A 25,580-nucleotide genomic window follows, 5' to 3' on the forward strand; every position below is an offset into this window, starting at 1 on the left:
CTCTACTTGAATAATCTCACTTCTACACTTCTGTGATTTCACTGCTTGCTGCTTTTAAGTAATGATAAGTAATAACTCCATAAAATTATGAAGTAGCAACTCCTGTCCTTAGCAGCTTGTCTTAATTTGTCCCACTCTACTAGTTCAATAAAGGGATGTGAACACAAGGGGAAGTTTCTGTTTAAAGATGGACAGACATATGGTGGTTAGTTACAACATGACATCAGGCTGCTACAGGAGTGCTAATAAAAATCAACTGCTGGACTGTTTACACTGCTTTGCATAAACTCCTTCAAGTGCCCTGAGCTGAATAGTAGCTTTGTTGCTCTGAAAGTTTCTGCTCAGCTGGTTTACCAAGGTCTTGCCCTTAGCTGCAAGCTACAGGATTGCACTTTGAGATTTTTCGCTTCATTTAAGTGTTTATAATCAGGAACTTTCTTCTGGAAATTCCAGTGACAACTGACTGCCAAGCCCTCACGATGAGCTCTTAAGCTTTGGGCTGAACAGACCTGCGGCTTGACAAAGAAAGGTATTTTTTAGCAATTCTTTCTCATCCAGTAAATACTGAGTTTCGAATACATGTGACAATTTCTTAAGGCACTCTTGACATCTTAATGCAAAATTTCCCTTCTGTATAGTCACAAAAGGAGACATTTAATACTTTGAGTATCTCAAAAGTGAGACGACACCACTAAACCGGGTTAAACTTACAAAGCACTGTGTTCTCTCATTTACTGTTTTTCTAGCTAGCGTTTTGCCTTTAGATGTGCATTGTTTTACTCCTGTTGCCAATATGAGAAGATGCCTCGGACTGGAAAACATCAGCACTCTCAAGCTTCTGGAAGACACACATGCAGAAGTTGCACTTTCAGGTAAAGAAAATATACACAATTATTCTGAAATGTCAGTGTTCCTTTGAGTCAATAACTATCTTCCATTCTTCCTGCCAAACTTTTATTGTCAGAGTGTATGCTGCAGATATTAACTATTAAAACTTTCTTTACAGTAAAACTGAAAAGCAAAATTTTGACAGCTTTAGAAAAATGGTGACAAACACTAGGAATCTTTTGCTTGCATAAAGCAGGGTTAAAAGGAAGCAAATTATTGTGATTTGGGATTTTATGAGCTGTCACTCACAAAGCTGAAAAATGGTGGGAAAAAAAAAATTATTAAAAAGTAACTACCTAAGCAAGTAGTACCTGCAAGATCAGAGGCAGTTCTCCTGGATGCATAGGTGGTATCTTGTTCAAATCTGAGAAGGGAGGATTAATAGGCAAAGAGTTGCCCATTATTTAAAATACTTGGGACAGGCCAAAACCACTAAGCAGCTAGTATCCGCAGACAATCATTTATGACTCAGGGAATGAGCAAACAAATCTTCTGACACTGAAACTAGGTTAACGTCCAAGGAAGGACAGTTTCCTCCAAGATTTACTAATGAGATTACCCCTACCACTAGATTCTGGGTGGGAATGGAACCTCTCAGACCTGAAAGTATTTTATTACAGAGTGCATCTTCATGGGTTCTTGATATTTTGCAAGAGGCCTGATCTGACTCTCCAGCTCCAATAAATACTCTAAAATCTCTCAGATCTGAGGGTGGGCTCTTGAAGATAGGGCTGTAAGGTACAATCAGAGTTTTCTTCCTCAAGTGGTATCATTAAAAGTTATTTCAAAGGCTTGATATATCACGAAGATAAGCTGCCTCTTCTTTGAATTTGTCAAACCCCATACTCAAATTATGAATTAAAATTGGTTGCTTAACTTGTATCATTTCTATAGTTGACTTAAGATTTCTAAAGAAAACTTAAATTTTACCTGTGTAAACAGTTATTTTTCAAGTTTAATAGGACTATTTTAAACAGTATGTGCTTGTCAAATTTTCTAATATAGCTCATTTGTAGTTCAAGAATTATGACTTTGGAATAGGACTTATTAGGAAAGGCATTAAAAATAATATTTTCAAAATCTGTAACAAAATAATGACTCAGCTATATTTAATATTAAATTCTTGCCAAACCAGCTACAAGTCATCAACCAAAGTACCAGTATCTACCTGTAGAAATAACTGAGCTATAGAATAAAAATAAAAGCACCGCTGAAAATATAGATATTATTTAATAGTATAATTTTAATAAAACTTTATTCTAAATAAATTTAGTGAATAGTTTCTAGGACTTGCTCAGTTGCCACACAATCATATCTGAACTAAGCTGAGCTTCTGCTATTTTCAAAGCAATTTCCTGGTAAAGGGCACCATTCATTGTTTGATTCATACTTAGCATACTCTCTTCCCGTTCATTCTGAAGCTTCTTTCTGAATTGCTGAACTCCTTCCTCACTGTCCAGTAAAGAAGCCACAGAAGCATCACTGATTTTCTTGCCATGCTCATTCCCCCATGTCAAACTGTTTTCGGCTTTACTTTCTTTTGAGAAGAATGAACTCCTTGAGGTGAGCATTTCCTTTTCCAAAGACAGTGCTAACTGTTCAGTAAGTACACTTTTTCTTCCATATCTCAGGAGTTTTACATCACATCTTGGTGGGAGAACTCTAATAAGGCTATGAAGGCACTGGAACAAGACAGTCAGATTTCTGTAAAATAAGATAATGATGATGATTATTATTAAAGCTACCTTATTTCTTCAAAATTTTGTAGTGAAAAATAAACCAAATATACTTTAAATCAAACAGGGAAAAAACTTAGGCTGATTATGGTTTTAAGTATTATGTGTACTGTACATATAAGAGTAAGCAAGGGCTTTCTAATGGTGTGCACACTAGCCACTGTATGTCAAAAGAATGGATGCTAAGCAAACTTCAGCAATATAAATATTCTATGCTAAAATACATATCCATGATTAGGATTACATGAGTCACTTGTTTCTTTAAGAAGCAATCCATTGTATGTGAAGGACCATGCAATAGCATGAAGGAAATGTGTTGTCTGGTCTACATTTAGAGGCAGGAAAAAAAGTCACTGATATTCATAGATTGTCACTATCAATAGGTATGCACAGCATGGCTGTGAGGTGGCCCACAGCTTGTCTGTTTCAAATGGTCACTGGAGAGGGAAAGTTGCACTTAAAAATCAGACATTCAAAATTAAGAAACCAAGATAAAATAGTGCTGGTAATCATCAGGGAACCTACTCTCCTGGATACCAGTGTAGCACAGATGACAGTGACACACTCCTCATTCTAAGAAGAATGTAGTTTGTCCAAAGTCTTATTTCCAGTGTATGCCCAGATAAACTCCTTGGAAGATGTCTTTTGATGTAAAAAAAAAAAAAAAAAAATTATCTCAGAAAGAAACCCAACCCACCAAAAAGAAACCAACCAACCAATCCACCCCAAAACCCCTACAAACATCAAGTAGCTCATTTTCTCACACAGATCAGAAAGGCATTTTTCCTTAAAGTACTTCTATTTCTTAGTTCTATACTTAGTTATCTTAACATTCCACTACTTATAACAGATATTGTTTATTTTGGTTCTGAAAAGCTGTGAAAAAGAATAGTCAGTATCTCCCATCTATCACAGAAATATCCTAGTTGGGTAACACATCAATCCAAAGATAGAAAAAACAGAGGTAGAAAATACACTCATAGTTACACTGTAAACATGCAGCTCACTAACTATTAATATAAATTGGATCAAAAGCGAGTAGCATCAAGTAACCTAACTTTTCAAAAGGAACAAAAAGTCTTGAGGCTTAACATTTTACTGATTGATTTTTTAAACATTTCAGCCTTTCCAGAAGAAAAACAATTCCTAATTTGAGTAAAAGATTGAACCTCACTATAAACTAAAGACTCTTAAGAGATATACCTTTTCTTTCTTTTATATTTTAGCTTGAACTGTTCAGCACAAGCAATGTTTGTCAGTATTTCAGAAGTACTTTTTATGTTGTGAGCCTTACCCATCTAATCATAAATTATGGCAGTATTACTAACTTGTGTACACTGGTTTAGAAAATTTTATAGACATTTGTCCAAGATTCTACATAAGAAAAGGAAATCACTGAGACACTTCAGATTATTTCCTTTTCAATATCATGGTAGATAAGAAATAAATATATCAGAAACATTTACAAAATTAGACTAAATTTATATTGCAGTACTAAACTACAAAATGGCATTGCAGTAAATTTAGATTTAGTATAACTTGGGGCTTCTTGTTTGTTTGGGTTTCTTTTTGTTTTGTTTTTAACATCCCCTTAAGGAATTTTTTTTAAATCAACACGTTGAAGAAAATTTATATATTATACTAAGAACAATTTAAGAAAAATGAATATAAAATTATGATGTAGTGAAATGAACAAATGAAATAGTACCAAGCAGATATTAATGGAGACTAAGCTAATTTGTAATTCAAAGTTCTATCAGCCTAGACAAAATTAAACACTGCAGTTCAGGTTCTGCCATAGTTCTGATTTTAAAATAATTCTGTTATTGCTGATGGTTATCATATCGTCATATTGGAAGCCTGTTGGTTATGATTTTGGCTGGTGTCCATGGTACCAGTAAGAAATAGTGTAAAGATAAAAAAGTGTGTATGCAAGATGAACATACTTTACACTTTTTGAGCAATTTTACCTGCAAAATAATGTTAGAACTCCTTCAAATGGATTTTTCAGCGTCCACTTAAAAACTGTACCATACATATTTCCTGCTTTATGACAGAATATATTGTCATGGCATGCCTTAAATGGTGTGCACTTCATTTCTCCCAGTAGCCATGAATTTACTGGAGTCAGTGTGCAGTCAGAAGACACAATCTGAAAGGAGAATCTGACAGATACTGCAAGGACAGCAAGTATATCTTCCATGGAACCTGCAACAAAATACAGTAAAAAGATGCTTGACCTAAATATTTTGATCATGTTGCATGCATTAAATGTGCTTAGATTTTTTGTTCACACTCCCAGTTTTACATGAAGAGTTTGCACTTGCATTCAAGGCATTTTGGGGGAATTTTTTTTTCTCACCTAAATTCTTATACCTACTTCTGTCAAGCAAAATATTTATCTGATTAACAGAGCCCCACCTACATAATGAAGGCTCTAAAGATAAATGCCACCTTACCAAAAGATGACTATTAATAGCTTCCTGTGATAGTAAGATGGCATGTTGGCTTTAGCCAATGATACAGCACAAAAGGAAGAAAGAAATTAAAATTAATTGCAAACTATCAAAAGGATATTTCGCTACATGAGCGGAAGCCCAGTTCAAAATCAACTCAATCAGGCATATTAAAAGAAAGGAAAATAAATGACCTTAATAGAGGTGTAGATGAGGAAAAGCCTCAATTACTTTGGTATTATTTAAGAAGTAATACTATGCCAGAAAAAAAAAAAATCTATGTATCTAATCAACAGTATCTTATTTATAGAAAAAACCACAGGTTTCTGCATTCTGTACTCACTTATCTTCAAAATTAACCTTTCCAGATACACTTCAGCACCAACGCTAGCACAAAACCTTACAGCAAATCACTTAACATTTTTTCCATTTTGAAAAATGTTCTGTCTTGTATTTCACCCAGCTTTTAATTCCCAAAAGGTCTATGCAGTTTGTGTTCAAAGAAACAGATGAGATTACACCTTGAAAACTTAGCTTGGCATCACCTAGAGCAACCAGAAGAATCAACCATATATTTATGAATCCAAATTATATCAATCCATTTACCTGTACAGTAACTTTTATTCCTTAGCATCTTTACTGTATATTTTCCATCTGAAATATCTTCCAGACTTAACAAAATTTTCCCACAGAGTACGGTTATCTTTTTGCTCTCCAGTAAACTATCATTCTGGTGGTTTTGTTTCTTTGCATGTAGAAGAACTATGCAACATACACGATGAAATGCCAGTAATGGTGAAAGGCTGGTAACAGCAATGATTGTCTTTGCTCCATCCAGCTGAACCCTTGAACATCTCTCAGGAAACTCTTTTTTCAAATCATTCTTGCTGTGCAAGTCCAATTTCATCTTTTTTGGAGGAGGCTCCATTTGACATGAGGAGACAGCCAATGCTGAGAAGGCTTTGTTCAGCTTAATGATTTTATTTTGACACTTGATAATCGGAGAAATTGAAGAGAAGTCTTGATCCATCACTAAAGATAAACTGATATCACTCAGTGACCTGTGAAAATCCATATAAGATGACTGCACTTCCAGTTTGTATTTTGCCTTCTGATATATAACCAGAACTTTGCAGATATATACAGACATTTAAGACTACTACAAACTCCAATATCATTCCAGGTTAAGTCATAGACTGTGCAAGGAGTGTAAGTCCTTCAAATGACTATTTCATCTAAGCTTAGTATAAAGATTTTCAAAACGTGGACTGAATTTTGTAAGAGCTTCTAGGAGTCAGATATTTCATTTCAACTGAAAGAATCTGGATGTCTAATTCACACAGAAAATGTTGAAAATTCCACATAACCCATGCAGATAGTCTATGACATTTCTGATTTATTCTTAAAGACTTAACTTTCTTTTAATAAAAAATCACAGAAAGTATCGATTCTGTCCTCTTTGACAATTAAAAGCCCTTCTGATGTTCTATATTGTTTTATAGATAGTCAAACAAAATTGAACATAGAGAGTAAAAAAAAGGTTTAAAAATACTATTACCTTAAATGTGCAGTAATTTTCTGAAATGTAGGAAGTACTTTATTTATTCAACAGAGGGTTCTTTCAATGAAATCCTAATATTACTGTTTCAGGTACTCTCTTTATTAAAATTTTATTCTATCATTCAATTCAGTGTGAAGATGTCACTGACATCTGAATGTCTTATGAATATCTGATTTTCTTTATGAAGAAGTATCACCACCTTATAATGAAATCTAAAACATCACTGCAATCTTGCGTTAGTAGGAAGCACAAAAATAATCAGTGAAGACTTAGTGTTGGGGGTGGAAAGAAAGCAAGCACTTTTCCCCAAAAAACACAGGTCACTATATAGTACTGAACTGAAGCCCAGAAGACCTAGTTTCTGCTGCCAGCCTACCAGGTATCCTTTGACAAATTACTTCATCTTCACAGATCTTTTCGCAACTGTAAAAATGGAGGAGAAGGCAATATTGCAGCTGTTTTTTAAAGAATGGTTCCAAATTTTCTAAGGATTTCTAAAGCTATACAAGAATTCAGTATTTCATTTTCAAAAACAAAGTCATCATCATCAAAGCTAAAAAAAAATAAACATTGGAAAGGCAAAACCAATCTCTTGCCTCAGTGGCTCTTAAAAGAGACTGTCAAGAAGATGAGGTCAACTTTTTTGTAAAGTTATAGCGATCTGGCAGTTGAGAAATAATATACCCGCAGCTCCAGCAGAATGGCCAAAGGGCGTAACAGGTCAGCTCCCTCCCAACCAGTTGAATGATTTTCAGTGGCATCAATAGTCTTTAAGCTTACCCAAACACAGTCTCAGCTACACTGCTTGTGGGAATATGGCTCAAAAGGTAAGTTCTGACTCCACCAAAGTTTATATTACACAACACACATCATAAATTTATGTTTCATGTAATCCTGTTTTTTTTTAAGTGGTGTTCCAAAGTTCCCTCACGGTAAGGGCAAAGTTACATAAGTAGTTGTTACAACTAGAATTGAGCAATTAAAATGAACATAATAAACAAGTAATTTTAAAGACAATAATAAGAATAAACAAATCATTTTGAAGGTTTAAGTATTGTAAGGCTGATTGATCCATGTACTTTACACAATACATAAGCTTAGCAAATATTTTATTTGATTAGATACTTGACTGTAGCACAGTTCAATTCAAAAGCTGAGTATTTAAGTTGATCAGAGAATTGAAAATGTTTTCTTTTTCACTACTTTAAGCAAGCTACTACTTAGGAAAGGCAAGATATTAACAGTAAGGCATCAGGAACTCTATAGCTAAGGCAGAGCTTTATCTAGACCACATACTGATGTCAGCATAGCTATGTCAACATGAACTATAAGGAACTATCATTTTTGTCAAAGAAAACTCTGTTGTAAAAAGCCTCCAGTAATAATGTGGTTATACTTACACAACTGATTTTTGGCTATACAATGTGATTTTTTGCACAGTGCTAGAAAGAGACAATCAGCAGCAACAATACTGACAAAGCACACACTCAAAACACTTTATATACAGATGTTCAAAATGAGAAAGTTCAAAGCTCAAAAATCCACTATAGCTACTGCAGAGCTTATTCTGCAAATTCAGTTTCTATGAAACTACTCAGTGAAATTATTAGATAAATTTATATACTTACAAGTAAAATGATTCAGTTAGTTTTACTCCAACTACCAAGCTGTCACCCACAACACGCTGCCACAATTTCTCTATGAAGTGCTCTGGGACTTTAGGCGCCAATGATGTCTCTTTACTAAGAGAATGAGGAGGATTTTCTACATCATCCCAGAGAGAGACAAGACCTTCCTTACAGAAAAACATTTTTTTTAGATAAATTAAGTGGAGATATTCGTTCTTTTTATACTGCATTACGTTGTGTTTTACCACAAATGATTGCTGGAAGTGCTTTTAAGATACACAAAATAAAATCTATATAGACTAGTTTATTCTCTACAATAGATTCAAAAGATAGAATTGCATTTTCCTAAAACACTTGATATCATGAAAAGCACAACTCATACTCTCCTTACAAACATCACATACAACTAATTGTCCAAACAAGATTTAAGGTACCAGAATTTATTTTATATCACTGCATTAATTGCTTAAAATTTTCTTGTCTAAACCTGGCTGACTTGAAAGGGTCCAGAGCATTAAGTGAAAGGGAGACCAACTTCAAGTAAAGTAGGAGGCTTCTTTTGAGCAACATATTAAGATATCATTTTCCCAACCTCCATCACCTTCTCAGCCCACAGTTCACTCTGCCCTCATTATAAAACCAATTTTGCTTACAGCTCATTTTTTGTAACATGTTAGAGCAGAGACAGATATTCAATATATAGGCAACTGTGCCAATTAAAACTGTACACTCCCCCTACTGTTTGTCACTAACTTTTTGTTTGAGGTTACTTTTCCAGACAACTCAGTTTGCAGGAGGTATTGTGCAAATCAATTTCAAGTAAAGACAACTAAATTTACTCTTATCTACATACATTGACAGGTTAAGGTGATGAACCAGACTCAAAAAGCAGATTAATGAGTTTTGATAGTGGCACTCCCTACAGGTGAAAGTAACAAGTGGTTGAGGGAAGCACCCTCTACAAATGGCTCAGCAGAACTCAGAAGTGATCTGTACTCTCTTCTGCATTTTACCTCTTTTGCAGTTGGTAGAATATGGGTTCTTTCTTCAACAAGATCTATTAATGCTCTGCAAGATTCAAGAATAACCCTCTTTTTGAGTCCTAAATGCTGCTGTAACTCTCGAACAGAGGTGCAACCAGCCTGTAAAAGATAAAAATGACCATTAGACTTATGCTTAGGTCTACTGCAAATAAGAACTGATATTGATGTTACCAAGATATCTTTTCAGCTTTCCGTTTTTATGTAAGTATCACAAGTCAAGGTCCTGGTGTTCCTCAAGTAATGCTTCTAAAAAATGTTCAAGCCAAGCTACTCTGCTGCCTAAATATGATTCTAAGAATCTTGGTCTCTCAATATTAAACCTAGAGTTTAAGATAAACTTCTAAGGTAAATTTTATCAAATTATGTAGACATTCATCCCTTTCATTATTATTCCTGTTTCACTCTTCCACTGATATTGGTTTTGATTTCTTCTCAAGAATTATATTCATTATTGGTCAAGTAAATATATTGAAGAATAGACAGTTTTACAAACAGACATACATGCAGGCTGCGTCTCAGTTAAAAAAAAATAAAAAATAGAAGCAGCAAAAGAAGCACACCAGCACCAGCTTCTTAGATTTTAAAGAAAGCTCCTCAAAAGCTATTGTCTGGAAAGCAAGATCCTGAGGAGTCCAATGTTGCCAAGGAGAGAACAAAGCTCACCAATGGAAAGCCAAAATTCCCTCCTCCCAACCCCCCAAAAAACCCCAAAACACTAATCAGGATCAATCATAACCAACTGACAAGTCTGAATAAGAAGCACTTCATGTAAGCAAAGTGATGTCCTCTGCTCAAGATGCAACGGTAAAGGGCATTTAGAGCCAGTAGCATTCCTCATGGCAAGTTCTGTAAAAAATGTATTTGCCACCTACCAAAACACGCATCTTAAGTATCAGAATCCAAGCAATAATCTAGTGTTAGATTTGAGTCAGGAGAAGAAAAGAGTTAAGAACAAAGATGATTCTACAATACCTTCCTGATTGAGCTTATCAGAATACCAAACCATTATTTACTCCCATTGGTGAACAACTCTGGTATAAACAACTGAGAAACAGAAAGCAAATGGGGAAGCGCAGACTGAGAATCAGTCAAAACAGCCAAAGATTCACTGATGTATGCTTGCTGACCAACCTGACTTTTGCAAGCCCTTTTTCCTCATAAAGCAACACAAGGAAGAGACGTGAAATTTACCACATGGCAAACCCAATCCTGGGTAGTGCCCCCATCAACTCTCTCTGGAACAAGTGACATGCACATCCTTTCTGCTATATGCCAAGATGTACGGCGCAACAAGCATCAGCAGAAGTCACAGTCTTTGCACCAAGAAAATAAAACTACTTCACCTTAAAAGAGAAAATAAACATCAACATAAAAAAAAAAGGCAGTCCAGAGCCAAACACAATAGAGATGTGAGTAAATCTATCATGAACAGGTGAATCACTGTCAAAAGCAAAGAAAATTAAGGCAGAGGCTTAGTAGTAAGTGGAACAGCCAAGTGCCTTGACAGATTGCAATTAAAGCGGCAGAACTCATAAATAAATAAATTATTTATAAATTATTTATGTATGTACCCATACATACAGAACTAAAACTACTGAACCAAGAACTGCAGCACTTTTAAAAAGGAAAGAAAATGGAAAGGAAGATTCATGATTGATAAGACTAAAAAATATTTGGAAAAGCAAAGGTAAAATGGAAAAAGTAGACAAAAAAGCCAGACAGGAACATAATTCAGAGATCTATAGGCTGAAGCTGCTCATATGGTAAATAACGGGTTCTATGTTTTTCGAGTGACTAGAATCCCTTATGAAAAAGTAACAAAAAAAATGGGTCAATCCACAGCAACAGATGGAAAAATAAATACTTAAACTAAAAATAGTAATAAAAATCAAATGTACAGAACATTTCTTAAATCACCTTCTACCCACCACCAAATCAACATTATCAGAAAGAGGACAAAACAATTAGACATTGCAGCCATTCAATAAAACATCAGTAAGGATTGAAAAATACCTGCCCCAAAAGAGACAAAGCAAGTCAAAGGAAACAAGTTAATTATAGGTAAAAGAATTTGGCATTATAATCCTTACAAAATAGTTAAATACTTGGGGGTAGAACAGGACAGCGGACATAAAAAGACACTTTTGCGTCGTGGTGTTTCTGCCTGAACAGCAAACTAAAACCTTGAAAACCCCCATAGCCTCAGCTGTTGTAATATAACTGCAGTACTCTGCCAAAGGAAGTCATCTTCTGAAGATACTAAAATGAGTGTTAAAGAAAACAAATCTTCAGAGTAGAAAAGGCTGGACTCAGGCCCAAAAGACTGTATACAAGATAAACAGAGAACAGTTTAAAAATTCAGACTGATATATTTTTTCATTTCACTACCTGCAAAATGCAACTTATATGTATTGCTGTGTATAACTTAAAGGCAGCCTACTTATATGTAGTGGACCATAATTCGGTCCTGACGAAGTTCTCACATGGCTAAAAAACAGTTATGCAGATGTGAAATAAGGGGTAAGCAACAGAATATGAAAAAGGGCTACATCTGCTATTTCATTCATCAGACCAGCTTCCATACAGACTGTCAAAGCATAATTAGATTGCAAATTTCTAAAAGACCTGAATTTTGATGATAAATATCAAGAGACACCATTCCAAGGCTAAATAACCTTTGGAAATTCCCAAGCTAAGCAGGATCCATGCACTATTGCATCAAAACAATCATCCTTAAGATTCAGTTATACATCAGAAGACAAAAACCAGCAAGAGTATTTCACTGTTTAAGGAAACATACAGAACAAGGTTGCTCAACAAGGAAGGCAACAGTAAGGTTAAAAAGAAATATCTATACCTATTTCCAAATTCATCAGCATGACAATTTCAAAGATTTACAGCATTAACACATGAGATTTTCAATTTGCTTACAATGCTTATGCTAGCATGTGACTTCAAAAATTAGAGATCAAAAAGATCTTAAAATAAGTAAATAAATAAATTAGGTCTTATAAAGGATTCTGTGTCTCTCTAAGAACTTTATCAACACATGATACATGAAATCTCCAGGCAGTGGCTTGTTTCCAGCAGAACCAGTAGAACGGGCAAACCAGACTATTAGTTTGATCCTAACAAAAATTCAGAGCTGTACAGATGAAAGCCAGTTGGTGTATTAAAAGAACAAAGCCATAGAACACAGTTACACAGAATGTACATCTGTCAATGGGAGGGTGGACAATCTTCATTACAACAGTAGATGGAGTAACAAATGAGAGAGATTGAAACTAATTTCTGTTTTGCAGAGGAGTAATGTAATGAGTACGGAAAGAGTGCAGCATTATCCAAAAGAATCCAGAAACAGAAAAAAAAAATGCATTTGTAAGGAAGCTTGCACTTCTGCAATAGGCCTCCAACATGCAAACTGAAGACCTGTAAAAATGTAGGGTTGGAAGGAGCCTCAGGAGGTCCTTGAAATTAATCCAACTCCTATTTTCTTGTGCCTTCCAGAAAGGGAAAAAAAATATTGTTCAGTGTTCTCCAAACATCAGCTTTTACCTTTTAGAAGATCTATACTATCTCTTTAGACATCTCTCTTGTAATTAGAACTAGAATTTTTTTTTTTTTTAATTCGGTCTTTTCCGTATGGGTCATAGTCCTCCTTTATTTCCAGTACTAAACTTTTGCCAGTTAATTTCCTTCATTTTTAAAAGCTGGAGATAAAATGGCCACAATATCCTACTTAACTTTTCACTACTTCTCAAATGATGGGAATAATTACCTCCTATCTCATATTTAAAGCATTCTTAGGCAACTAACAGTAGCCTCCCATCATTGACTCAATTTGATATTTACACTATCTCCTAAAGCTCTTTTTCTTTAAAGAATCTTCCTATTTTGTCAATTATTACCCATTTGGTATAGGCCAACACACAATGCTGAAAAAGAACATCTTGGAGAGTATGCTGGATGTTTACTAACGGGATGAAATGTAGAAAGAAGGGAGATTATATATTCCCTCTGATTACTTGGACTCTGGCAGGTTCCCTCCAGCTTGTTTTATAAATTATGCTAATTAAAAGGATACATTTTAGCTTTACCAACTGTACTTTGCAAAATTATCCTTATAAAACTGCTTGTAACAGGAGGAAAAACATCAGCAGGTGGTGAAATAACCATGGTCACTAATTTGGGCAAAAGTAAAAGCCAGCTTCATTGAAGTCCATGGACAAAGACACAGACCATAACACTCTTCTTTATCTTCAGGATTAACTGCCACTCATCAGCACTCACTGGGAACCTGGCACTACCATAATGTGGAGCAAAAGTAAATGTTCTAATGCTATTAAACTGGTATTTAAACATATATGAATAACGTGACCGTTATGAAGCTTTGGTAGGATAACTTCGGCATGATCTCAAAATTTTAATTAATATTGGACTCTTCCAATTACCCAAATGCATTTGTAATGACAGAGAAAAATGAAACACAGGCTACCACTCATTCAAGAATGGATACTTAACAACGTTGTCTTCTCCCTGAACCACTTGTCCAATAAAAACAGTACCATTAAACTCACACTTTAGATAACTAAATGATACAGAAAAGTAATTTAGAGAAAATATGGAGGCAGAATTATTGAGTACAAACCTGTAATCTTGTTTTAAGGGCTCGGACAGTAAGCAAACTATTCTCTTGCAATCCTTCTGCAGCAGGAACATGTTTATAATTAATACCACTCTAAAAAAAAAAAAAACAAAAACAAAACCAAACCCTGAATTAATTAAAAGCTGAAAGTAAGGTACAGATTGTTACACAGCATTTTAAAAACCTGGGGGAAAATACAGAAAACAAGAAGAATCACTCTATTTTATAAGAAAAATCTTATCTTCTGAAAGCAATTAGAGGTTGATAGTACATAATGGAAAGACCCAATTATGAGAAGATAATTAACAAGCATTATGTCCTTAATTAAGAGAACTTAGCCAAAAGGTAAACTTTGTAGCAAACCTGTTACATATGTAAAGCATTTGCAACCGTACTATTTTAATCTCCCAAAAGAACATTGCTGCTATCAAGGAAGTAGAATAATCTCTTCAGATAATTTATGATTACATCACAGAACATTGTGTATTCAAACTTCAGGGCATTTCACAGCAGACATCCAATTTCACTTCGCACCAATACTTTAATGATTTCTTGAGGTTTTCTTAATTTAGTAAACACAGACTGAGTAGCTGAAAAAAGGCAAGCTGAACTTACTGCATAGTTGACCGTTCCAAGATCTGTTATTTTGAACGCACTTAGCACATCGGTATTGGAGTCATCCTTAAAAAGCAGTAACAGTTGCTCACTTCCAGAGCCAATAAAATCATCCACCAGAACAGACTTCACTTTTTGCCATTTGGAAGCCACCTACAGTAGAAGAGGTTTAAAAATACATTTATTTGAATAAATCTTCTACTTGAGATTTTGTTTTGGTGAAGCCTGCTTTCTACATATTCAGGTGTGTGGAATACAGTGTTTTAAGAAGTTTCAAGCTCTCATGCTTCACTACCATTTAGAACCTATGTAACTCTTGGAAAAATTAGACATTTCTCTTTAAAGATCACTTTCCAGAGTACAGGTTGCAAAGATGATCACTTTTCAGTATACTCAAACAGCTGAATGCTGTTCCGTTTATTTAGAACCAGTAATACTTGCAGATCACTTATACCTTTCACATTATAAATTTGACATTCAGAAATAACTTTGTTGAACTGTACACTTAAATATTTTTGAGAGGTAAAGGCAAATTTGTACAATAACGCTGATGACTGAGAGGGACAACCTTTCATTTCCTGAGTTATGTAAGTCTTCTTGCCAGAGTATTACAAAACCCTAGCAGTTAACTTTGTCTCTCCTGATTGTAGGAAACAAAAGCAAGGCCTCTTCTCATTTTCATGAAACAACACTTTTTGTTTAAAAGGGTTTAAAATTCCAAGTTTGTGCTTTGCAATTATATCAGTTTACTTTAACACAAATTATGTGGGCACACTCATAACTATAACTTCAAGTTCTCATACTATGAAAGTTTTCAATTAGCAACACAAACTTTGGCTCAGATTCATAAAATATATTATTAAATAATAGAATCCTGGGTTAATTTTCAGATATATAAGCAAGCAATGAAAGCAAAACAAGCTCATACATTACACTTTAGACATACTTTAGGAAGAACCAAGAAAAAAAAAATAATCTGTAGGATTTAAACATGTAGCTTTTCAGTCACAGAAACTTCCAGTAAGACAATGTATACAGAAAAAGGTAGAATAGAAAAAAGGACCCATTTAAAGCCACAAATACCTTTAAACTCTCTCCCCTTTGTACAACACAAACGTTTCCGGAGTCAAAAGACACAATAAATTGCAAATCATTACTACTGGTTACAGCTCTTGTTACTGAACATGGTTTCTCATAAGGAAGCTCACAAACAGCTTTAGGGAGCCCATCTTGGAACCAAATAAACTGATTCTTTTGAGTTATGGCGACAAGTGATATTCGGGGCTGTTTTTTCAATGTCTCATTCTTGCAGACGTAGACAGAAGATACCACTCTGCTGTAAGCATCAGGCATAAAGCATGTGCCGCTTAGCGTTTTTTGTGTTTCAATTACGTATCCAAAGAACTCACTACCCCAGATGGCTCTGTCTGAAGTAGGAAATCCATCGTCATCTTTGTTATCCGACAGGTGAGCAGTTCTTATCCCTAAAACAACAGTGCCTTCATCCTCAATTTCACCTGTCCACACAACAGAAGAAAGCTGAACAGGAGCACTTAGAACTGTGCAGGTGTTGGGAGAGATGTAGAACAGCTTGTTGGCATGCCTCCACAAGACCGAAGGGCCAGTGAACAACTTGATGTCTTCTTTCAGCTCATAATCCAATTTAAAATGAAAGGACAGCTCAAATTGATTTGAGCTGTGAAGCAACAATAAAAGGTATTTGACAACATTGTTCTTTTTTTTCTTTTTCATCAAAATGCAGGGAAGAATAATTCCGGTTCTGGAATCCGTTGTGCAGCTACAATAAATTATTTCCATTTTTAAGTGACTGGCACGCATGCTGAATACTCCAGAAGACTTCTGAGCAAACATTTTAGTGTCTCTGTTGAACGCCATTCTTCTGACACATAAATTCATTGTTTTATCAGCTGCGTCCTCCACGTGATTTGGTTTTGACAGATGAAATATAAGGACTTCTCCATTGTAGGATAAGAATTGTTCTTGCTCACCTAGAACCATCTTTATCTTTATGTATGTTCCTCTACAAGAAAAATGTATGCATCACCATTTTTCCCATGATTATTTCTCTGTGGAAATTTTAACCTATCTGGCCATTTTCCATCTACAAAAGCAAACAACAAAAAAGTTAAATCGTTCTGGGACTAGCTGCACTGATCCTTAAGAAAAACTATACATTGCAAAGCAATGACATACACTAATTTCAGAATGAGGCCAGCATGTGCTTTAATCTCATAGATTAAAATGAAGTTAAGCAATTTTGTACTGAGAGATTTAAGTAATGGAAACATATTTCAGAAATGTATTTTTTTACCAAAGCATGAATTTGCTGCTCATCAAAAGCTACATAACTTAATATAAATTAAAAGAAAACAAGTCAAATTATACATGCCCTGTGCGTGTGACTGAATTGAAGGTGTCAGCTCCACAAGTATAGTGAGCGGACTGGAATGCATGGGTGGCTTCAATTCTCAAATTTAAGAGCGCTCCCTCAAGTGTAGGCTTTATTAATAAATATAATTAATTCTCAGCTAAAATTATATAGGCTCTTTAAGGAGAAAGCTCTCTGGGGAAGACTGCAGCCAATCTGCGGCCGAGTGGGCTCCCTCCCTCCACCAGACAAGACCCCGGGGACCCCGAGGGAAGCGCAGCAGTCTCACCAAGTTTCGCTCGACTTTCGGGGTAGGAACCGGCGCCCCTCGCCTGGCTCAGACGCCCCGGCAGGGCAGCCCCCCCCTCGGCTGGCTGAGGGGGGGCCCCAGTACCGCCCCCGTCCCCGCGCCCAGCGGCTCCCACGGCGGCAGCAGGCCCCAGCCCGGATCCCGTCTCCGAAAGCCGTTGGCAACCGTTAACGGTCTCCCCGACTGGCCCGGCAGGGGCCACGCCAGCTCCTAGGGAGCAGCAGCGACCGCGGGCTCCGCGCCGGCGAGGCCCTGCCCGGCGCCCGCCCCGGCCGCGGAAAGGCGGTGGAGGGGGCGAGGGGAGGCGGGGCAGAAGGGGGAAGGCAGCGTAAGGAGCGCGCGCGCGCGCGCCCCGAAACTCCCGCCGCAGGGAGCATGACGGGAGGGCGGGCGGGGGCGGGGCCGCGAAGCCAGCCGGCGGGGAGGGGTGGGGGGGCGGGGATCCAGGCGCCGGGGAAGGGGCGGGGCCGGCGTGGTGAAGCTTCTGGGTGATTGGCCCCCCCCCCGCCGCCGGGAGGCGGGCGGCCTCGAGGCCCCGCCCCCGGCCCCCCTCCGCCGGGGTCACGCGACACCGCCCTCGCCATTTATCGGTGCCCCCGGCGGGCGCGGGCCCTGCTGCCGCGCCGCGGCCGCTGCCGGCGGCTCCCACGGAACATGGCCGAGGTGAGCCCCTCCGCTGCCCGCCTGCTCGCTCCCTTCGCCGGGCCTCCCCTCCCCGACCGCCGGCAGCGGCTTGCGGTGGGGGCGGCCGTGCGGGTGAGGGGCTGGGGCTGCCTCAGGCCCGGGCCCTTCTCTTATTTCCTTTCACGTTCCGCCCGTTTTTTCTTTCCCCTCAGCAGCGCCAGGAGAAGGCCGCGCTGATAGGCGAGACTAGACGGCGTTTCGAGGCGGAGTACCTGCCAGGTGAGCGCCTGGGTGGTGGGGCTGGGGGCGGCGGGCCCGGCTCCCTGCATGTTGTCTCTGGGACTTGCCCGATGTCGCTTTTCGCCCGTGGGCTTTCTGTATCCTCGCTTTCCCTGGTGAGTGGGTGTTTTCTACCGTTGTTTTTTTCAGGAGGCCCGTGCTGCCGGGTGGGGATGGTGCAGAAAGCTGGAGCTTTTCTGCGTTGTCTCTGTGCTTTCTTCTGGGTCTCTGTCTTGGGCAGCAAGACATGTTGGGGTAAAGGTCTGGGGCCCTTGGACTCACAGTTACATTGGGTTGGCTGTAGTGTGGTGTCTGGGACGCTGCTGTGCTTGGTGCTTTTTGGACACAAAACGTAGGGGGGGGAGGGCGGAGAATTCTGATCTCGACTAGTTCGTCAAGGAAAGAGTTGTTTTTCTAGAGTAACTTGCACTTCAAATTCATGCTGGCCTTAATTAAAATCATGCTGCGTGTCCGACCCAGTTCTTAAATGTATATGCTTTTAAACATGTAAATGAAGGCCAGGAGGTGCTGGGGATGCCTAAAGGAAGGGGAATGCCAGGTTAAGCTTAGAGGGATTTCCTTTCATTTCTAGGTTGATTTGCATTGCTTATGATAAAAGAATATATAGTAGTAGAGTATGCTAACAACTGTAGTAAGCAGTATGTTTTATTATGAGTGTCTAAAGACTTCTTATTAAAAACATGTTCTATCTAATTTTGGAAATATAGTAAATGCCCAGTAGTTAGAGTTGCATGCATCTCTTTTAATATAAGCCTCAATCCTGCAAACGCATGCCTTAATTTGATGTTCTGGGTAAGAATTATTGAGGTTACCTAGTTACTACTTTTTACATAAAGGTTGCGCTCTTATGTGAGTTCTTTGTGATTAGCTGTAGCATTTTTCTTGCAAACTTTGAGGGTCTTGAGGGTGGTGCAACTTTGTTTCACGTGGTTGCTCTGTTAACTTTCATAAAAGAACCTACTTAGGCCTTGATTAGAGATGACCTGTATTTCTGCCAAGATGACAAAATTATTAGAATAGTGTCTTGAAGAGAGAGCTTACTTTGCCATTTGTTATTTCTCTGTGAATAAAGATGTCTTTGGCAGTCTTAAAGCTCAGGCTCAGGAGAGTGGAAATCATCTGAAATCATAAATTCTTTTGACTGTTAGTGTTTTTGGTTAATGTGTATATTTTTCTATGACAGGTGATTCATCTTGCTTTCTATTCTACTGTACTAGGGTCACACTAATAAAAAATGACTTTGGAAAGCCTAGAACTGCTTTGGGACAGTTGCTGCTGAAAGGGAGTATTACCTTTTCAGCTGAACTATCCCTTACAATCTTGAAATTCTACAGATCTCTCTAGCTATAATGAAGTCTCTGTTAGGCTGGTTGTTACAGCCATTAAAATAATTGAATACCATTGCAAGGTAAGCTATAATCCTATTTGCAGTATTTTGAACACATTTTCTCAGTAGGCCCATTTTTGGGTCATGGTTCAGGGCTCCTAGCCCTTTCAAGAAAATAGGATTAGGATTTTTTGAGTTTACGTTTGTAAGTCCCTCCCTTGAATTTGGGAACACTCCAAGCAAATTAATGTTGCCATGCCCACTTCAAGGGGGAAAATGTAAGGTTTTCGTTTTATTGTGATCCTTCAACCTTTATATTTTCTAAAATGTATTCTTTTATGCTTCCTCTTGATTGAAAAGGGGTGTGGAAGTGCACGCGTGCAGACACCCCCAAAATATGTGACTTTGTGTTGTAAAGGTGCAAGTGATGGCTTGATATCCAGCAGTTTTAGTCTGCTTTCAAAACTCAGGGCACTGCCAAGGTACACTTCAAAACTGATGCGTTCTGTGAAACTTTAGTATATTCATAGTATTGTGGGCCTCTACAGAATGAACCTAATTCCATTTACAGGTGAGCTGCAAATGTTAAAATTTGAGTAAAATTTCCGGTCAGCTTTGTTTCTGGGGGGTGCGGCTGCCACTGTTTATTTTTCCTCTGAGGAAAACAGTGTTCCTGATTATTCTAGAAGCTTGGTGTTTGTGTTATGAAATGATGCTTCCATGTTATGGAACTTATAGTTACTGGTTTCTCCCCTGTGTAGAAAATTGCTAGTGGTCACAAAAGCTGTGATAGTCTTGCAGTAATATTTATTATTGTTATCAAATGAGAACTTAGAGGGCCTTTGAAATCATGATTTTTGGTTGAAATTATTTATTGGCAGAATACAATATTTTAAAGTAGAATATACAGAAATATATAGCTGGTCCAGGAAAGTTTAATATTGAATGGCCACATCTAATACGTGTTGGAATATTTCACATAAAAGTTACAACCAAATAATATACTACGGTCTTAACAGTTTTCAAGGTAGGGTGGGAAAAGTTTTGTTAAGCAATTAGAAGCACCAGAAATCTGCTTTTGGAATTATACTATTGTTTCATTTATGTGACTAAATTGAAGAATTGTTTTAGTAGCCAGATAGAGTTTGGAAAAAACATTGTCAGAGAACCTTACTGGCTCATTTCCCTGGAGTTTGGATGAGAACTTTCTTGCTGAAGTTGTTCAGCAAATGTGACCATTGAGGGGTTCAAGAAGGAAAGCTTGGCCACTGTGAGATCTTATCTGCAAAGCAATGTTTAATGTTAACTGAGATCTTGTGGTGGTGTGTTTTTCAGTTAATTTTCTAGCTGTATTTGAAAGACAACTTCAGTTTCTGTGAGGAATGTATATCCCTAGTAATTAAAACTTGTGTTTAAAAGGCATATTTCCAATACTAAAAAGTTCCTATTAGTCCAATAAACTAGCAAATGCTGTCTGATGTGATAAATGGACAGAACTGTCTTTGCAGTTTTGGGGCCTAATTTCTGTTTTGTCTGTTTGGATTCTTTGTGAGAGTTGGTGATGTAAATGATTTGAGTGGTGACAGGAACGATGAAAACAAAAGATTATTTTCTAGTACTGACTGGTACTAACAATGTTTTCTAGGAAACAGTCTTGTCTTAGTGCATTTTCATTCTGTAGAGGATTTCTAAAATTAGCTTTTATTTCTGAGCTCTTTCCATTTTAATGTTACAGTGGAAATTATTTATAATTAAATCTTGGTAGAATTTTTTTCCGTTCAATAAGTCTTTTCCACCCTTCCTTTTGCATATTTACCACTTCTTATTGCCTATATTCCCTGCCCCTCTCCATTTTCATCCTCTTCCCGTCTCCTTTAGGCAAAACTTAATTTTCAGAAAAAGATTTTGTGAGAGAGGTTTCCCACTCCAATTAAAAAGATTAAATTTCATCATGACTTTCTCTAAGCCAGTAGCAAAATGTGTTTTGTTAATCATTGTCCAATTAAAAATAAAATTGTAGGCATATGGGGCATCCTCAAAAAGTGTACTGATAGGACTGTTGTAGAAAACTCTTAAGGTAATGTTTTGAATACATTCTTATGTCTGTTTATGCTCTGGAAATCTATTTTATTGGCTTTCAGGCTGAGAAATGCTAGATGGATAAGATAGGGGGCGTATAGATAGGATAAAAACTTCACTAGAAAGCTCAAGCATTAATAAGCTTTACATAAAAGTAGTCTTTATTTTCACTGACAGTGTTCAGTTTTGCTGAAAGTTTAAATTTATCTTGTGGAGTTAGACATTCTTTGTTTTTCTGCTTGATTTTGTTGGAATAACTCCTTAATGGGTGGAAGTAGTTTTGTTTTCCTCATCCCTGTCCCTGTCTGACTACTGACCTTCTTAAATTGTTTTCAGCCTTTCTGATTTCCTCATTAAACAATTGAAGGCACATACCTGAATGGTTATAGTCCTTAGCTTAACATGTTTGGCATCAACAGCCAATTAAAATGGGTTTCCTCTTTCTAGCCAAGGTCAGATGAATAATTATGACCATTTCAGAGCAGAGATTTACTGGCTGAAATAGCTGAAGGCAGTAGTTAAATTGAGAGCCTTTGTGTAATGGAGCACTTGACATACTTTGAAATTGCTTTTTTCCAATTTTTTTGTATGATGAAGTGGTTGGGGTTTCTATTCAAAGGTATATAGTTGCTATCCCTACTTAGCTTTGTGTATGACTTGTTCTGTAACATTTCTTTTCTATATAAGAATTCTTCCTGAAGGGAGGAGTCATTCTTACAGGTTGTGAAGTCTGAACTTCTCTGGATGAATTTAGCATGGGACTTATCTGTACTCCCTGTTTTTCAGTCCTGTAGTCTTTTAAATTCTTGTTGAATATTCTCAGATTTCTATTATTTTTCTAAAACATGAGTGCCAGAAGAAAACTCAGCAGTACAGCATTGATTTTCTGGTAAAAAACCATGAAGGGATATTAAAATTTATGCATCAAATAATTTCATTAATTCTTCCAGAGAAAGTATTGTAGTGAATTTTGTGTTCATTTAGTTTTGCATGATTCTGGAGTTCTTTTCAGAGCTGTTGTCTTGTGTTACATAGGATCCTTTATGTTGGAATATAGTAATTAAGTCATGGAATTTCACTGTCAATTTCTCAGCTTGAAGACAACTCTTAAAAGGGTAGAATGTGGTTATAGAAAGAACAGAACTCCTCACTTAAGCAAGAAAAAAAGGAAGATGAGTAATAAGAAGCAGCTGTTCAAAAGGAACTTTTTCTGTTTTTTCCCAGTCTTCTCCCTTGACCCTAAATGTTCAGTAAAGAAATTAAAGTAACTTTAAGTAGTTATTTTAAAAAAGGCTAAATAAAATGATGAACTTTGAAACCTTTAAATTTCTGTCTGAGACCAGGTTAATCTTCTGGGTCACTCAAATTTTCCTGAAGGCCTTTCAGCTGAGCAAATAAAGAGAGCTAATTTTGGCTGCCTCTTGCTGTTGTCACTGTTACTCTGTCATATATAACTTAATTCTATTTTAATTCTCTAGCAAATATAAAATTTGCTAAGCAGATCATGCTTTCTCTTGCTTTTCTGGATCTGAGTCTTGCTTAGTTTATACACAGCTGATCGGCTCAACAGAGAAGTCTTGCACCATCCAAGTTTTGCCTCTTCTACTGGCTGTGGAACTATCCTTGGACACAGTAAGGTTTGAATCTCTTGGGCTGAGGGAGGAACCAGGTTTCTAAGCTTCTGGACAGCTGTCTTACCTGTGAAAGGTTTCACGGAAGCCTGGCACTGCTGTTCTACTTTCACAAGCTCTTTTTGAACAGAAGTAGCTATGAATGCTGTTCCTTGTGTTATTTCTGGGTCAAGCTGGGTGTATCCCAAATACGTTATGAAATTCATTTTCTTATGGACTTAATTACGGAGATGTCCTCTTCCCTGATTGGTGAGTGAACTTAGTGTCTCAGCATCTTACTGGCAGTTCTGCAGGTGTGAAGTAACAGGCACTTAATTTTCTAGTGAGAAAAGCATCAATATATATTCACAGGTATCTTAAGTGGGCAGGAGATTGTCTGAGGTAAGATACTTCAGTTTATACTTTCACCTGAATTTCCATCTGGGTGCCCCTCAAGTTCTGTTTCCTTTTTGGCCTCTTACCTGTTGTGCAGGATATGTTTAAATTGTGTTGAGAACCCCAAAGGTCTATTTTCTTTCAATTAATTCTGTTTTAACTCCAGGAATTTCTAATAACCCAGTAACTACAGTCAGGTGTTCCATGAGTGATTTAAAATTAGAAACATTCGGATTCTTTCACAGCATAGTTTGAAAGCAAGCTTCCAGATGTCTGTAGCATTATGGAAATGCACAATTTTGAAGAGGAATTCATCCTCTGAATTGACATATTTTGAATGACTGGCATATTGGAAGGACTCCAGCATATTCATATCATTCTGATATATATGTGTAAGATAAAAAACTTTATTTTGTGTTCACAGTCTCTTTTTAAATCTTACTTATTTTGTAGCAAGAATTGAATAAATTGGGTAGGGTTAAAACAATAATCAGTGTTCCTGTTCAATCAGTATAAGCTTACCTGATTGAAATACCTGCCTCCTGCGAGTGCCTGTGAAGGCAGAATTTGGCTAGTTGTTCCTGGTTTAGTGTGTGTTGTAGCATATATGTAAATTTAAATTACACGTGTCATCTTGTTGAGAATTTAGTTGCTGAAAAGAAGAAAAATTTTTTAATTTTTTTTCAACTGTCCCTATTTCTGAATCCAGCTTGCTTTTCATTAATGATGAAAGTTTGGGTAAAATGTTTTCTCCATTGCACTTTAATTTCCTTAAAATATTCACAAAGTTAAATTTCTATTTTGTTAAAATAATCTAAGATCAGAATTTGGGGAAATTTGTTAGTGGCCCAGAAACGTGTGCTGTAGGCATGTTCCACAGTGATATGTGAATGTTTTTAAATTATTTGACACAAGATGAACTGTTCTGTCAATCTCACAGTTCTGTTCTCAAATAGTGAGAGTAAAGAGAGCCTCAAAGCAGTGTCAAACGTTATCCTCTTAGTTTTTACCTGGTGGTGTGTGATTTTTCTTTTTAATTACACAGTACCCAAATCCCTTATACAAATGGGATATATATGAGTTTGAAATAAAGAAAAATACTTGGCTGGTTGATTAACTGCGGTCACTTAGCTGGAAGATGGCGTATGTTACAGGTTGTCAAATCAAGTTGAAGTAAGGTAGCTAATGCACTGGGTACATGTCATACTGATGTTGAATCTGTTTTATAAAGTCCTATGTTGCTGTAGCTATGAGTATCTTATGGCTTGAATACATATATATAGCTATATGGCCTGAATAGCCAACATACCATATTAAATATTCCACAGCATAAAATAGGTAGTATGCCATGGCTAAGATAAGCTAGTGCTTCTCTCACTGTAGCTGACTGGATGTGCCAGCTTAGTTACTGTACATGACAGGAGATTTGGGTTGGGATGCATGTTACACCTTTTGACCCTTCTGAGTTTTCAAAACTTGACTGAAAAAGCTACTTGGTGACCTGTTTGAACTTGGAGGGTAGCCTTGCTGTGATCAAGGGTTAGGGCTGAGATGACCTGCAGAAATCTTCTCCAATATTAATTTTCATGATTCTAATTTGAATCTAGGTACCGTTATTGTTTCTCAGGCAAAATGATCCAAATAATTAATCATTGGGGGAATAATCAAATCTCAAATGAGCAGTTGAGACTGCAAAATTTAATACCGAAAATCTTTGCAACTTGTTCTATCTGTGGTTGACCCAGAGCTGTGGAGAAGTTGGACAGCATTTCAGTCTTGTGCTGAGCGTTCACTTTACTGGGCTTAGATTACAGGAAGAGAGTGCTCTGGTGCAAGTATGGAAATGATGAATAAAGGAACTGAAAGAGAATTTTTAGTGGATTGGAGGCTTTTGGACAGAGAGGAGCAAGTAGGGGATTTAAGATTAAGGAAAGTGGCATTTGACTGTAGGCTTGGCTAAGGACCAAGGTAAA

At 37.2% G+C, this 25,580-nt stretch overlaps 2 protein-coding genes and 1 long non-coding RNA gene across 5 annotated transcripts in view; 2 read left to right on the forward strand and 1 right to left on the reverse strand.

Moving 5' to 3' along the window:
* The first annotated feature begins 407 nt into the window (after nucleotides 1–407).
* LOC122152964 lies at nucleotides 408–5,944 on the forward strand. The gene is made up of 3 exons (XR_006164978.1): nucleotides 408–529; nucleotides 747–872; nucleotides 5,838–5,944. It is a non-coding gene; the product is annotated as an uncharacterized LOC122152964 (long non-coding RNA).
* On the reverse strand, nucleotides 2,114–17,580 carry FANCB (FA complementation group B). The gene is made up of 9 exons (XM_032983886.2): nucleotides 17,251–17,580; nucleotides 15,656–16,694; nucleotides 14,573–14,725; nucleotides 13,961–14,050; nucleotides 9,283–9,411; nucleotides 8,270–8,436; nucleotides 5,687–6,141; nucleotides 4,595–4,832; nucleotides 2,114–2,592 (listed from the first exon to the last, which is right to left on the reverse strand). Exons 2-9 carry the CDS (start codon nucleotides 16,589–16,591, stop codon nucleotides 2,172–2,174), a joined length of 2,589 nt encoding a protein of 862 aa, XP_032839777.2. The 5' UTR covers nucleotides 16,592–16,694; nucleotides 17,251–17,580; the 3' UTR covers nucleotides 2,114–2,171.
* A 227-nt stretch (nucleotides 17,581–17,807) lies between these two features.
* MOSPD2 (motile sperm domain containing 2) overlaps nucleotides 17,808–25,580 on the forward strand; it is a 34,406-nt gene continuing 26,633 nt past the window's right edge. Inside the window, exons 1-2 of one of the 3 annotated variants that reach the window (XM_042788571.1) lie at nucleotides 17,808–17,934; nucleotides 18,108–18,174. In XM_042788571.1, coding sequence (XP_042644505.1) covers nucleotides 17,926–17,934; nucleotides 18,108–18,174 — 76 coding nt within the window. In that variant the 5' untranslated portion in view covers nucleotides 17,808–17,925. The other 2 variants (XM_042788572.1, XM_032983888.2) reach the window with 2 other exon arrangements.

This window comes from Tyto alba, unplaced genomic scaffold (assembly GCF_018691265.1).
Source record: "Tyto alba isolate M040663 unplaced genomic scaffold, T.alba_DEE_v4.0 Super-Scaffold_14, whole genome shotgun sequence".
Taxonomy (NCBI): Eukaryota; Metazoa; Chordata; class Aves; order Strigiformes; family Tytonidae; genus Tyto; species Tyto alba.

Excerpts from the sequence above, each read along its gene's own strand:
- FANCB (XM_032983886.2), bottom strand. The coding sequence starts at position 16,591 with ATGGTTCTAGGTGAGCAAGAACAATTCTTATCCTACAATGGAGAAGTC. Across the intron at positions 14,726-15,655 it reads AAAGGGGAGAGAGTTTAAAG|GTGGCTTCCAAATGGCAAAA; the intron begins GTATTTGTGGCT and ends CTTCTACTGTAG. Across the intron at positions 14,051-14,572 it reads TTGGAACGGTCAACTATGCA|AGTGGTATTAATTATAAACA; the intron begins GTAAGTTCAGCT and ends TTTTTTTTTTAG.